Below are 14,825 nucleotides of genomic sequence, written 5' to 3' on the forward strand. Positions count from 1 at the left end.
AAGCAAAGCTGCCTCTCTGAAAGGAAGATGGAAAAGAGAGGTGAGCTCAGGCCAGAAGCTGAAGATCAGCCTGCCTCAGCAGATGGGGGAGGGAGTGGGCGTGGCTTGTCTCTTAAAGGGACCAAAACCATAACATGAACTATTTAGGAAATGCTACTCAGCCAGAAAACCATAACAACCATAATGTGCAGTCTAGCTCTTTACTTATTACGACACTGCTATGTGCCAAAGCCTGCATACAGCCCACTGTGATCATGGGGCTTCAAAAATGCACAACTGTAATAAATACAGCTCAGAGCTATCAGTGGGACATCAATATGAAGCAAAGCACGGTACACAGAATGAGAAGAAGAAACGAGAAAAGTTAGAATAGCAATACATAAAGCATAGGAAAATATAGAATATCAATAAAACCAAAGAGGGTATTTTGAAAGAATGATGAAGTTGACTAACTTTTTGGACCTCAGAGCCCACACAGTCAGAGGTGGTTATATGCATCCCTAATCCTAGCTCTCCATGGAGAGATGGGAGGCAGAGACAGGAAAAGTCCCTGTAAACTCACAGAAGTCTGAGAAAATAACTCTGGAGATGTTATGGCCCCTCACATAAAGGCTTTTTTCTGTTTGTTTTTCTGTGTATCCCTGGCTGTCCTGGAACTCACTCTGTAGACCAGGCTGGCCTCGAGATATTCACCTGCCTCTGCCTCCTGAGTGCTGGGATTAAAAGTGTGGGCTACCACTGCCTGGCCTATGTTTGTGTTTTTATGTGTATAAAGTGTTTTGTCTGCATGTATGTCTATGCATCACACGTGTGCCTGATGCCCACCAAGGCCAGAAGAGGATGTTGGATCACCTTAAACTGGAGTCAGGGGTGGTTAGTGGGTCACCATGTGGATGCTGGACGTTGAGGCCCTGTCCTCTAGCAGAATAGTCAGTGGTCTTAACTGCTGAGCTATCTCTCCTTACACAGTTTAAGAGAAACATATCTAGTACATAAACCAAGCCTATTGAGGTCTTTGGGAGCAACTATCAAACAACCACGTGAGAACACACTATAACCTGACAAACAACCACGTGAGAACACACTATAACCTGACAAACAACCACGTGAGAACACACTATAACCTGACAAACAACCACGTGAGAACACACTATAACCTGACAAACAACCACGTGAGAACACACTATAACCTGACAAACAACCACGTGAGAACACACTATAACCTGACAAACAACCACGTGAGAACACACTATAACCTGACAAACAACCACGTGAGAACACACTATAACCTGACAAACAACCACGTGAGAACACACTATAACCTGACAAACAACCATGTGAGAACACACTATAACCTGACAAACAACCACGTGAGAACACACTATAACCTGACAAACAACCATGTGAGAACACTCTATAACCTGACAAACAACCACGTGAGAACACACTATAACCTGACAAACAACCATGTGAGAACACTCTATAACCTGAAATCCACAGGAGCCGGGCAGTAGGTTTGGGAAAGGCAGTGCTGGAACTAAATCCCCACACATGATAGGCAACGCTCCACTAACCTGGGAAACAAAACTTCTAAAGGCTAGGGAAGGCACTCACTGAACACTAATAACAGGACCACAGCTGCAGGTCAGGGTAGAGTGCTTGGCATTTGTGAGCCCTAGGTTCAGTCTCCAGTATTGCTAGGGAAAACAACAAAACCCACTGAGAACAGATTATCTCCATGGTAACACTTTATGTAAATTTTACTTTCTTCTTTGTATTGTGAATAGTGTTTAATTTTTTTTAAAGGGTAATTTTCATTTGGTGAGAAATCAAATATAATTACTTTAAAAGGAAAAAAAAACTTGTGCTGCTTCAGATAATCTTGAATAACCTGTTTAGCTATAAACTTAACAAATACCAAATTCCAAGTGTGGACTGTCAAGTGACCGGAGTACTGACAGGGCACACCTCTCCATGTGCCCCGGGAGGCATCCTAACAGCTTCCCTCTTAATAAAAGCGAGTTCTGTCCAGCTGGCTTTGCTTACCTGGACAGGTGGCTCAATCATGATCCAGGCCGGAAGCATCAGACTGGGATTCAGAGGCTGGGTTCCAACACGGAAGTAAACTCCACCCTTGGAGTCACAGGCCCAGATGTGCTGATTTCCACATGCCAAACTGGTCAGTCTTACAGTTCCTGCAGAGAAACAATACACACTGTAATTATTTTGTCAAATGACTGCTCTTTCACCTGGTATATAAACTACTTCAGAGGAAGACAGGAGGCTACCTCTGCAGATGAATGCTGGCGTATGTCACCTGGCTGTCCTTCCAAATGGGGTACAGAGCCTTGGCTTGGCTGCCAGGTACCTCAGAGTATCCTGTGTAGGTTGCTGGCTAGGTAGCCATGATGCTATCAAACACAGTACCCTGAGATATCAAGCCTGGAAATACACATCTCCATGTGAGTTCCCCCATTAGCTTCATCCAACATGGGGCCATTGTAGTAAATTCTGGATGTGTGGAACGGGGACGCATATTTACCAGAATTAAGACTAAATCTCCTGGGGGCTGGAGAGATGGCTCAGAGATTAAGAGTACTGGCTGTTCTTCCAGAGGTCTTGAGTTCAATTCCCAGCAACTACAGGGTGGCTCACAACCAGCTGTGATGAGATCTGGTACCCTCTTCTTGCCTGCAGGCATGCTTGCAGGCATGCATAACACTGTATATACATATATACAGTATAACACTGCATATATAATAAATAAAAAAATCTTTTAAAAAGCCTGGTAAAACCTTGTGTGAAACAGAATCTGCCATTTTTTTGTTTTGTTTTTTGTTCTTCGAGACAGGGTTTCTCTGTAGCTTTTTGGTTCCTGTCCTGGAACTAGAACTAGCTCTTCTAGACTGGTTTCTCACAACCTCACTTCAAACCTTACAGAAACAACAGATAGATGGTCTGCACTGGAGAAATTAGGAAATTTATCCTGGATCACAGGCAGGTGGTGGCAAACCCAGGAAGCAAAAAGGGACAGCAGATTTGAACCCAGGCCAGCTACCTCTGACCTCCAAGTCCATAAACAACAAATGTAAAGATTCAAGTTCAAGTTCAGGTTCAAGTCCAGATTTGACAAATTAATCTACCAGAACAACCCATACCTTATCAAGATACAGAACATTCTGTCTCCCTAAGAATTTTCTCAGGTCCCTCCCTGCCCATGGCCTCTGCTTTAGGCCAGGTTCTCAAGTCTCCCAAGCTGCCCTCAAATTTGTTATATAGCCAAGGATGGATCCTGAACTGACTTCTACCGCCAGAGCTACAGAGGAAGCAGCCCGAGGCAGGAGTCACTCCCCCTTTTTGCTAAGCATCATTGCGTTGCACACGAACGCCACACTTAGCTTCTGTATTTACGGGTGGGCATCTGGGCCATTTCCATGCTTTGCTACCAGAGCAAAAGTGCTATAGCCACTCTTGCATACGTTTTGTTTTCTTGTGGCGAGCTAGGCCTGACAGTGTAGTCTCAGCCCCTGAGAGGCAGAAGGAATAGGAATAGCTTTCCTGGATTGCACACTGAGGCCAGGTCTCAAAAGGAGAGTGAGGGGAGCAGAAACCTGTATTACTTTTCTTTTATTTCAAAGAAGATTTTTAAATTATTTTTTACATGTGTGTGTTTGCCTGCATGTATGCGAGTATGCCATGTGTGTACAATGCCTGAAGAGGGCAGAGGGAGGTGGAGCCCCTGTAAGTAGATGACAGATGGTTGTGAGTCACCATGTAGGTGTTGGGAGCTGAACCCAGGCTTTTAGCCATTAAGTCATCTTTCCATCCCCTATTTTTTTTTCACATAGAACTGTCAGAACATAGGTTTTACTTTAAGACATTTAAAAAATTAAAAAAAATTTAAATGTCTTAAAGTAAAACAGTTTTTAATTTTTCATCAAATTTATTTTTATTGTATTTTAAATTAAGAGATAGAGAGGGAGGGAGGGAGGTTGTGTGTGATTGTGTGAGTCCTGGCAGAAACCAGAGGCATCAGATTCCTCCCTGGAGCTGGAACTACAGATGTTTGTGAGCCACCTGACATAGGTTCTAGAAACTGAAGTTGGGTCTTCCACAAGAGCAGGAAGCTCTTAGACACTGAGCTATCTCTCCAGCCCCTACACTCACATGTGTGTATGTGTGTAAGTCGTAAGTCAGGGACAACTTGTAAGAGTTGGTTCTTTCCTTTTACCACGTGGTTTAGGATTGGTAGCATCACTTTTAAACAGAATGACAGTTTCTCCAAGTTGCACCACTTTACAAACTGATTAGCACTGTCCTGTGAAGTCCAGTTGCTTACATCCTATTTATCAAGGTTTCTGTTGGGATTAAGTCTCACTAAACCTCTCAGGATGCAGAAGGATTGCTATAACAGGCGAAAACCTGACTAATAAGGTCTGTGGGTAAATAAAATAAATTCGCTCACGTCAGTATTTTTATCATGTCCCATTTATCCTTACTATGCTCTCTCTAATGCTCTCTCGATATTCCTCGCTATTCTACCCATCCCGCAAGGTTTCCAGTTTATATACCCACACAGACATAGTTAATAACAATGATACCAAGCATGCACTTCTTAAGGCTAACAGGATGGATAAAAGACTGACAAGGTGGGCACCTTATGTCTCAGGAGGAGCGACTGTGAAGTTCCCCAGCAGACACTGGGAGGATTAGGATTAGGATTGAGACAGGCTAAGTATCAGAGTGCTGTATCCACTGGCACCCAGGTGAGAAGGAATTTCTTTCTCTGGGGCTGGTTTAGCAACCTAAGCTTTTTTCCTGTATATTTTATGGGTAAAGGATCAGTTAATTTCCTAGACTAAGACCTTGTGTCAAGTGAAAGGTGAAGGTAAGTACAGCTATTAATAGCTGGTTAGGGAAGAGCAAAGACCAGTAGGTTACACTCTCCTGAGTTGGCAGTTAGAGAATTCAGAGTCATCCAGACCTGTTTATCAGGAAGAGCAGACATACTGTCTCTCCTAATCAGCGCCTCCTACTCAGGGCTCCTTTCCTGTCAGTAATTCCTGTAGGTAAGCATAATTGGAGAGGACTAGCTTTATGTAGATTTGACTATGAGAACAAAGGTTTGGCTGAGTGAATGCTTTCAAACCGGTGCCCCACAATGAGGGCCAGTACAGAAGGAAGTGATCTCAAGGAATGATCTATACACTGCTGCGGTATTTTGGAATGAATCCCATTATGGACGGGAGAAGAGCCAAGGTGTCACAAGATTTTACAGAACTGACAGTGACTATCCAAAAAAACAAGTGTTGGGCTGGAGAGATGGCTCAGAGGTTAAGAGCACTGACTGTTCTTCTAGAGGTCCTGAGTTCAATTCCCAGCAACCACATGGTGGCTCACAACCATCTGTAATGAGATCTGGTGCCCTCTTCTGGTGTGCAGACAGAACGCTGTATACATAATTAATAAGTAAAAACTTAAAAAAAAAAATCAAAAAAACAAGTGTTCCCGACACTGTGCAGATTGGGTTCTCCACCAGATCACCTCTGGAGGCTCTGTCTGTAGATCTGTCAGCTGTGCTTTTACTCTACAATGCTGTGGCTCATAGCACTTGTTAACATTTAGTTTTCTTCTTTGTTTGTTTTTTAAGACAGTGTCTCATGAAAAGCTGGGCAGTGATGTCACACGCTTTTAATCCCAGTACTGGGGGGGGCAGAGGCAGGCAGATCTCTGTGAGCTCAAGGCCAGCCTGGTCTACAGAGTTCCAGGACAGCCAGGACTACACAGAGAAACCCTGTCTCCTTGTGTATCTCAGGCTGGTTGCAACTAGCCTAACTACTAAAGATGACCTTGAATTTTTAAGGCTCCTGCCTCCACCTCCAGTGCTGGGATCACAAGCACTCACCAGCACACTCAGTTTATGTGGTGCTGGGAAGTGAATGTAGAACTCATGCTAGGCAAGCACTTGACCAACTGAGCTAATTCTCAGCTTCCCCACACGAGTCTTAAAGTTAATAAAAGCTTGTTTTAGTCTACTGACTTACCTGTATTACTACTATAGCCACATACAGAAAGGAGAAAGGCATCTTTTTTTCCCTCCTTTTCTTTCTTAGACAGAGCCCTTTTCATTTGTTTTGAGACAGGGTCTCACATAACCTGAGCTGGCCTCCAATTCACTGTGCAGCCAAGAGATGGCCTTGACTCCTGATTACAAGTATGTACCTCCAATCTTGGATCTCCTCCCTGGCCTCAAGGTGCTCCCCATGCAGGCTGCATTGTGTGAGGATGGCCAAAACCTTCTGGCAGGCTGTCTAGCTTCAGCTTGTTGGTCTATCTCTGAAAATTTGTCTTGAGTATGTTCTCCTTTCCCTGAAAGGATGGGCTGGGACACAGCTCTCAATCAGCTCTCAGATTCACAGCAGTATCTCCTGAGTAGCCACTGCACACTCCACATCCTCTCCACCCAGCAGACAGTGGACATCAGAGCACTGACTGCACTCTCCACCTGACCAACAAACCAAGGTGTTTTTGTAACACCAAGCCATGGGATGATGTCATGGGGCTGTGGATGATCAGCCCATGTTTGATCAGCTTTTGGATCTGCTGATGGGAGCTGGCACTGACAATATCATTAGTCCTGTTGGGATCCTAGCAGGCCTTTTGCTACAATGGAGGATAATGGAGGACACCCTCTTTGGCCTATAGCAAGGCAGATTATAGCTAGGCTGGAAAGTCAAACTGAATACAGGGAGAAAGAAGGGCAGAGTCGCAGGAGACGTGAGACAGCCACCCAAGAAACAAGATGCCAGCAGACTGGGAAAAGCCATGGCAACATGGCAATACATAGATTAATAGAAATGGATTAATTTTAATGTAAGGGCTGGTTAGTAATAAGTCTGAACTATAGGTCAAACATTCTATGATTAATAATCTGAATGATTATTTAGAAGTGGTTGTGGGACAGGGCAGGACAGAGAAGCCTCTGATTGCATGAACACATGTGTGGTGATGTATACCTATAATCCCATCACTTTAGACCAGTGGTTCTCAACTTTCCTAATGGGGCAACCCTTTAATACAGTTCCTCATATTGTGGTTGTAAGACTTTAAGACAATTCTGAATTCTCTCAGCCTCCGTGCCATAGTGCTTCCCCTCCTCCCCTGGGAACCAAGGACCTAACAGCTACACATGCACGTATTTAGTTCCTGAACAATTACCCATATATGTATGCTTTGGTTCGGTCCCCTGGGAAACGGGGTCAAAATGACCTCTTACCTCATCTGATCTGGCAACAGCTCTCCAGTCAATTATTGGTAATAGCCCTTTCGAATAAGCCAATCAGAATAGTCAAAGAACAACACCCTTGCTTCTGTGGCCCCTTTAAAAGTAGACTGTACCAGCTATTCGAGGTCTCTCGGCTTCCCGAATGCTGAGGGACCTGTCATGACAGAATTAATAAAATCCTCATGCTTTTGCATCGGCTGTGGTATATGAGATGGTCTCTGGGGGGTGACTCCTCCTCAGTGTTTGGACGCTAGAGTCCAACATGGTGACCCAAATGATAAAATTATTTATTTATTTATTTATTTTTGGTTTTTCTTTTTCTTTTTTTGGTTTTTCGAGACAGGGTTTCTCTGTGGCTTTGGAGCCTGTCCTGGAACTAGCTCTGTAGACCAGGCTGGTCTCGAACTCACAGAGATCCGCCTGCCTCTGCCTCCCAAGTGCTGGGATTAAAGGCGTGTGCCACCACCGCCCGGCATAAAATTATTTTTGTTGCTATTTCATAACTGTAATTTTGCTACTGTTATGGATCTTAATGTAAATATCTGCTATGTGACCCTGTGAAAGGGTCATATGACCCCCAAACCTATCGTGACCCCAGATTGAGAAGTGCTGCTCAAGCAGTAGAGACGGAAGGACTGCCACAAGTTTGAGGTTAGCTTTCTCTGAAAAGCAAATTTCAGGGCAGCTAGAGCTCCAGAGCATAACGTGTCCATTGGCAAATGCTTGTCCAAGTCGTCACTGCACTTTAAAAGCAGTCCTGTGATCAGAAAAAGGCTAGAGGAGTTCTCCGCATGGTTTTGATGCAAGTCTGCCAGGTATGTTTGCTATGAGTGGCTTACTCCGTCATTTTCTTAATTACTGTCTGATGAGAAGTTTTTAATTTTGTTGAGTCATTTTGACCTGTGTGCATGGCAAAAAGACGGCGCCATTAGTTCAACTGGCAATGCTGTGGACAACCCTGTGACTATATCAGAACACAGCAGGTCTGCCATGTGGAAAGGTAGCTACCTTCATGACATAAGCTTTAACCACTTCTTCCTTCCTACACAACAATTGTCAGAAATGTCCCTGTATCTTGGATTCCCCATCTACAGTTTCAACTAACTATTGAAAACATTAAATCAAAAAAGGGCTGGGAAGATGGCTCAGAGGGTAAAAAGCTTGCTGTACAGGTTGAGGCCTGGAGTGTGGATTCCCAGCACATCAATGCTAGACCAGTGTGGTGGCCCAGCACATTAGAAATGGAGTCAGTGGATCTCCGGAGCAAGCTGGCTAGAGCAATCAAACTGGTGTGCTCTGGGTTCAAATGAAAGAGCCTGCTTCTATATCTAAGGTGGAGAGTAATCAAGGAAGATACCCAGTGTTCACCTTTGCTCCCCACATATTCATGTGCCCCTGCATATGTGTGCCCATTACACATGTCCACACGTGCACACTACATACTAACATATACCTGAAAAAGCTGTACTGACCTGACCTGACCTGTATGCACAGATGTTTTCTTCTTATTGTTCCTTAAACAAGGAAGGCAGTGTGAAAATTCTTCCCACGGCACTTGTGCTGTATTAGGTTTTGTGAGTAATCCAGAGGTGACTTTAAGGTGGAAGGCAAACAGGTGATAGGAAATTCAGCAATATTTTATATAAGGGATTTGTGTATCCTTGCACTACAGTATCTAGAAAGGACCAATTACCCCAGAATACCAAAGGATGATAGTACTCTTTTGCATACTTTTTTTTTTTTTTTTATTTTCGAGACAGGGATTCTCCATAGCTTTTGGTTCCTGTCCTGGAACTAGCTCTTGTAGACCAAGCTGGCCTCGAACTCACAGAGATCCACCTGCCTCTGCTGGGATTAAAGGCGTGCGCCACCACCGCCCGGCTTTTGCATACTTCTTAAACCTGATGATTTCTCTTATTCTAAGATAAAGTGTATTTTTCTTTCCTTGATGTCTTACCAAGGAGTTAAGATGAACTTCTTAGAGTTCTGATGTCAGATGTGGGAAGTCCATGATAAGGTACTTCCACAATAATATACAGTACAAAAGGCTGAGACTGATGACAATTTTATGCTGAATCTATAATCTGCCAGTGCAGAACTTCAGGTAGTAGCTGGCCAGCTATGGGGGACAAAAGCACACTGTTGATAACTACTGATAACACTGCCCGTGAGACGTGAGTTCATAGAAGATATGCATTTGGAGGAAATGAAGCCTACAGCACACACCCTTCAGAATACACTCAGAATCCAAGAACCAGGTTAAAGACAACCACGACTTAGTTGAGGGCTTATGTTTTTGAAAGAAGGTTTTACTTTAGATGTTGTTAAGTCTGTTCCACAGGGTAGGGTGGCAGAAGCTCCTCCCTGCAAACCCTCTCTGATTCCTCACATTCCTGCAGAGTTAGCAGCTGTGACAGGTTCTAGTAAACAAGAGGGACCTGCTACTTCTCAGCTCCACTATCAAGTCAGTGCACTTCCTCCCCGGCTCTTTCCTCCTGAAGGGATAAGATGAGCTGCGGCAGAGCAAAGCACCCAGGGCGTGCCAGATCTCCAGTGTGCTCCATGGGAACAGGAAGCTGGTCAGCTCCCCAAAGTTGCTGATGCCTGGGGCTTGTGGCTGAGAGGGAGCCCACCCTGACAACTTCCATTTGATTTGCTTAATCAAGGAGATAATGCTTTAGTTACTTTATTCACAAAAAGACACTTTCGCCCGGGCAGTAGTGACACACGCCTTTAATCCCAGCACTCAGGAGGCAGAGGCAAGAGAATCTCTGTGAGTTCAAAGTCAGCCAGGTCTACAGAATGAGTTCCAGAACAGGCTCCAAAGCTACACAGAGAAACCCTTTCTCAAAAACAAAACAAAACAAAACCCAAAAGCAACACTTTCTTCTTAAAACTGCTTTTTAAAGAAAAGTGTGTATGTGTGTGTGTGTGTGTGCATTACTATACAGCACAGCCTATCCTCAAGCTTGCACATGCCCTGCCTCAGTTGGGATTGCATGAATGCACCACCGTCCCCTACTATAGAATCTTTTTAAGTATGTGCTATAATACTAGTAATAATAATAATAGTAGTAGCATTTGCTTGTTGTTTCCTAAATTATAAAACACTTTCCATATAAATTATTGCATGGTATAATCTTATTTGTGACCTAAAGACACAAACTGACACTGAATATGTTTTCATTACATTGTGACCAAATGAATTAAACTACAAATTGTGTTAGTTTGTTAAATGGTCTAGTATCTGACATGCACATTTATGAATAATGAGAACTGAAATGTTATGAGCATCTTAAATATTTGCTAAGTGATGCACATTTTCTTCCAAAAACCAGGATTGTAATAAATCACTGTAAAATTTTATATTCCACCTTTTTAACTGGGTTCAATTGACAGCCATTTAATAAGTCTCTTAACTAACACACACACACACACACACACACACACACACACAACACACACCCGCTGCTGTAGCTCTGTTTTGTTAGTCTAGGCTGGCCTTGAAATGGTGATGCTAGTGCCTCAGCTCTCTCAATTACAGGCGCAGCCACTGTTTTGGCAGTCACATAGTTTGAAAGGTGAAAAGGAGAGAGATGCGATGGTTTTAGGCTGACATCACTCTTGGGTGGGGGTACACATGTGCCGTGGTTCCTGTGCAAAAGTCAAAGGACAACCAGTAGGAGTTGGTTCTCTCCTTCCACCATGTGAGTTCCAGGGGTCAAACGCAGGTCATCAGGTGTGCTGTCAAGAGCCTTTACCTTCAGAGCCATCTTTTTTTTTTTTTTTTTTTTTTTTTGGTTTTTCGAGACAGGGTTTCTCTGTGGCTTTGGAGCCTGTCCTGGAACTAGCTCTGTCTCGAACTCACAGAGATCCGCCTGCCTCTGCCTCCCGAGTGCTGGGATTAAAGGCGTGCGCCACCATCGCCTGGCCAGAGCCATCTTGCTGGTCTTAATTAACTACTTAAAAATATTTCTTGTGACTGGAGAGATGACTCAGTGATTAAAAGCACTGGCTGCTCTCCCAGACGCTTAATTCCCAGTACCCATAATCATCTGTAACTCTGGTTCTAGGGGATCCAAAGCCCTCTTCTGGCCTCCATGGGCACCAGGTGCAAATGTGGTATACAATACACAGGCAAAACATCCATACACATAAAATAAAAATAATAAACTGACTCTGTTTGGAGACATGGTCTCATTGTGTATAGCCTTGGCTTGCCTAGAATTCTCTATGTGTTCTGGGATTAATAGTATGGGCCACTATGTCTGGCTAAAATTATCTCTTGAGACACCTGCTTTCCCTACTGGATACACAAGCCATACCTTGAGAGAATGCAGTACAGGACAGCCTAGTGCCCTCAGGTACAGTTCAGTGCCCTAAATGGCACAAAGGAAGGCTTCTAGCATAAGAGCCAACCCCTTTCCTATTAAGTTCTGTCTGATCCCCTGGCCAACACCAATCCTACCAGCTAGACTTAAGCCATCGTTTTAGGATGCAGAGAAAATAGTGCCGAGAGTCTATTTCTTTTATATACTGATAATATATATATATATATATATATATATATATATATATATATATATATATATATATCAGTCATATAACACAACAAATGAGACCACAGAGCAAGATAGAGAGACTTAAGAGAGGCAGGGCTTCAGTATACAATATGGTGGTGCAAATCAAGGGGTTCAAGTGCATACTCCACTAGCCTGCAGGCCAGTGCTATAACCAAAGGCCCAGGAGTCTTCCACAATAAGATGATACACCTCACATTTAGACAGGAGATTCGCTGGGGTCCTTTGGGATGGGGTGACAACTGGTGGGGTGACCATATGGAGGGACTGATTTGGGGGAAATGACTCCATTTCCAGATGAATGAGCATAGACTTCCCTAGACCTCAAGGTTTGGTAGTGAGGAGAATACACACTAAACCCTGGTTTTTCTCAGAGATAATAATAGCCTCTCTCCACGGTCTGGCAGAGACTACTAGAGAAAGGCTCAGGGCCAGTGAGTCTCTGAGTAGATGAAAGAACTCCCAGGCCGAGCAACAGGCTCAACTGGCACCCATATCCAGCCCATAACTAGCTGCAATCTTATCAGGCTGACAAATGCCCTTGGAAAGATAGATGACCTGGAACACAGGTATGAAGCCCAAGGCATAAATGATCTCAATTCCTGTGAAGTTCCTAGTGGTGCCATGCAGTTTTCACAGCAGACTGGGTTATGTTCAGGGCCTTATCTCTTCTAACAGTTTGCAGAAACCCCATTGCTAAGAGTCACTGGCCTGGCCCAGGCCCACTAGAAGGGTGGTGATATGTATAGGTTAATGTAGGAAGCAGCCCTTCCTACTCTTCCCCCACCCTCTCTCATATAGCTGAGTTATTTTACATTAAACACTTATTCAAGTCCACAAAATACTGGTTGCCAGTGTACAACAATGTCCAGTTCCTAGACAGTACTACTGAAGTTCAAGCTCTCTCTGACCTTGAGAGCTGCCTGGTATAGTTTCTACCTCCAGTATCAGAAGAACCACATTTGAGTTGCTGAGTCAACTGAAACTAGACTATTGTATGCTCACTTTATCATCTCTTAGACTGAAGTGTCTTCACATGTCACCATAGGCTATGCCTACTGTAACTCTTGGGACAGGTCACAGAAAAGTGACTCCTAACAGCACAGTACCCCCTTAACCACTGAAAGAGAAGCCGCACCACGCACCTTTGTGTGCAGCAGCCCACAGTGGGCTCTTTCAATCACAGGTCACAGACACCATTTCAAACTTAAAGATCAGGGGCTGGAGAGATGGCTCAGAGGTTAAGAGCATTGCCTGTTCTTCCAAAGGTCCTGAGTTCAATTCCCAGCAACCACATGGTGGCTCACAACCATCTGTAATGGGGTCTAGTGCCCTCTTCTGGCCTGCAGGCGTACACACAGACAAAATATTGTATACATAATAAATAAATAAATATTTTGAAAAAAAAAAAAAACAAACTTAAAGATCAGAGAGAAAAGACTGTCATAATTTTCAGCAGATCTTAGTGGCACCTTCTGGACACCTTACAGCTCTTGTGGTTCTGAGCAGTACAAACCACAAGGAGTAAGAGAGGTAAAGTTCCCCCCTCCCAAATTTAAGAAGCTCATTTAACCTGGCAAGTGGCCATTTGAGCTATAAACCCAGCAACTGACATACGTCACATGAACCCACTTTCCACCCGAGGGAAGCACTCACACACTAGCCATACCTAGCTGGGTAAGGTCCAGTTTCGTCCAGTGCATGCCTGTGGGGCAGCTCTTAGAAAGCGTCCTGATGAACACCTGCCCAAGGTTGTCCAAGGCCCACAGAGCATCCTGGCATGCAGCATAGGTCCTCATCTCGGCGTCGGGAGGCAACTGCACTGTGGAGGGGCGGCACTGCACACTCTGGGCACTGATGCTACACAGGTCCTTGCTGCTCTGGCACAGCCACAAGGAGCTTCCTACAGAAAAGGGTCACACTTGTCATCAAACGCTGCTTCACTGAGCCACCCGCCCACAGTGCACTGCACAGCCCTAGCCCTTCTCTTCAGGCAGAGCCCTGAAAACTGGCCACAGCCTCTGCCTGAACACTCACCATTACCTTACAGGCTACCGTAGGTATGCCACATCTCTGCAGTAGAAAAACACCACCATAGGCATTTCAAAGATCAAGCCTGAGACATTTTAAAGAACTGGGAAGAAAGCAGGGCCTATGGAACATTATAAAGGCTAGCTGGCTGGGGTAGTGGCTTTGACCTCCATTTCTTATGGCCCAGGAACATGAATCAAGGCCTCAGAGTGTATTTTTAATACAGAATATTAGGACTGTCAACCTTGCCAAAACCCAGGAAGGAGAGGGGCCAGCAGTCCCTGGGAAGGCGCTTCCCTAGTTCCTCTGCTAATGGGGTTGGCAGTGGGATGCTGAAGGCAGAAATCCTTCTCCTCCTACCCTGGCCTCAAGAGTTATACATGTAGTCCTCTGTTGTTCTAGAACTTGCAGGTTTAGTAGTATCTTCTTGAAATGCCCAGCATCCTTAGGGACTCAAATCCTGGCTACACTGCATAATGTTAAATATTATCTGTAACTTGTGACCAGATGTTATGGAATTCTTATTTATTTATTTATTTTTAAGATATATTTCTTTTTATTTTATGTGCATGAATGTTTTCTCTGCATGTATATCTGCATCGTGTGCTTTCCCAGGACCCATGCCATGGAAGACGGAAGGTATCATATGTATCTCTTGGAACTTGAATTTGAGGCAGTGGTGAGCTGCCATTGGGGCACTGGGAATCAAACCTAGGACCTCTGAAAAAGAATCCAGTGCTCTTAACCATGGAGTCATCTCTCCAACCCTCTTTTTTTTTTTTAATTTAAAAACTTTGGCTGGTTGGTGGCACACACCTTTAGCCCCAGTACTGAGGAGGCAGAGGCAGGTGGATCTCTGAGTTCTGAGTTTGAGGTCTGCCTGGTCTACAAAGCAAGTTCCAGGACAGCCAAGGCTACAGAGAGAGACC

The 14,825-nt window shown here is 44.3% G+C and overlaps 1 protein-coding gene across 5 annotated transcripts in view; it reads right to left on the reverse strand.

The window, feature by feature from the left end:
- Window positions 1-14,825, reverse strand: part of Tecpr2 (tectonin beta-propeller repeat containing 2) — a 101,266-nt gene that overhangs the window by 16,657 nt on the left and 69,784 nt on the right. For 4 of the 5 annotated variants that reach the window (XM_075947339.1, XM_075947334.1, XM_075947336.1 and 1 more), the window contains 2 exons: window positions 13,535-13,768; window positions 2,047-2,195 (listed from right to left, as the gene is read on the reverse strand). In XM_075947339.1, coding sequence (XP_075803454.1) covers window positions 2,047-2,195; window positions 13,535-13,768 — 383 coding nt within the window. The remainder of the gene's footprint in view (window positions 1-2,046; window positions 2,196-13,534; window positions 13,769-14,825) is intronic. The other variant, XM_075947338.1, reaches the window with a different exon arrangement.

This window comes from Microtus pennsylvanicus, chromosome 14, assembly GCF_037038515.1.
Source record: "Microtus pennsylvanicus isolate mMicPen1 chromosome 14, mMicPen1.hap1, whole genome shotgun sequence".
In the NCBI taxonomy this organism is placed as follows: Eukaryota; Metazoa; Chordata; class Mammalia; order Rodentia; family Cricetidae; genus Microtus; species Microtus pennsylvanicus.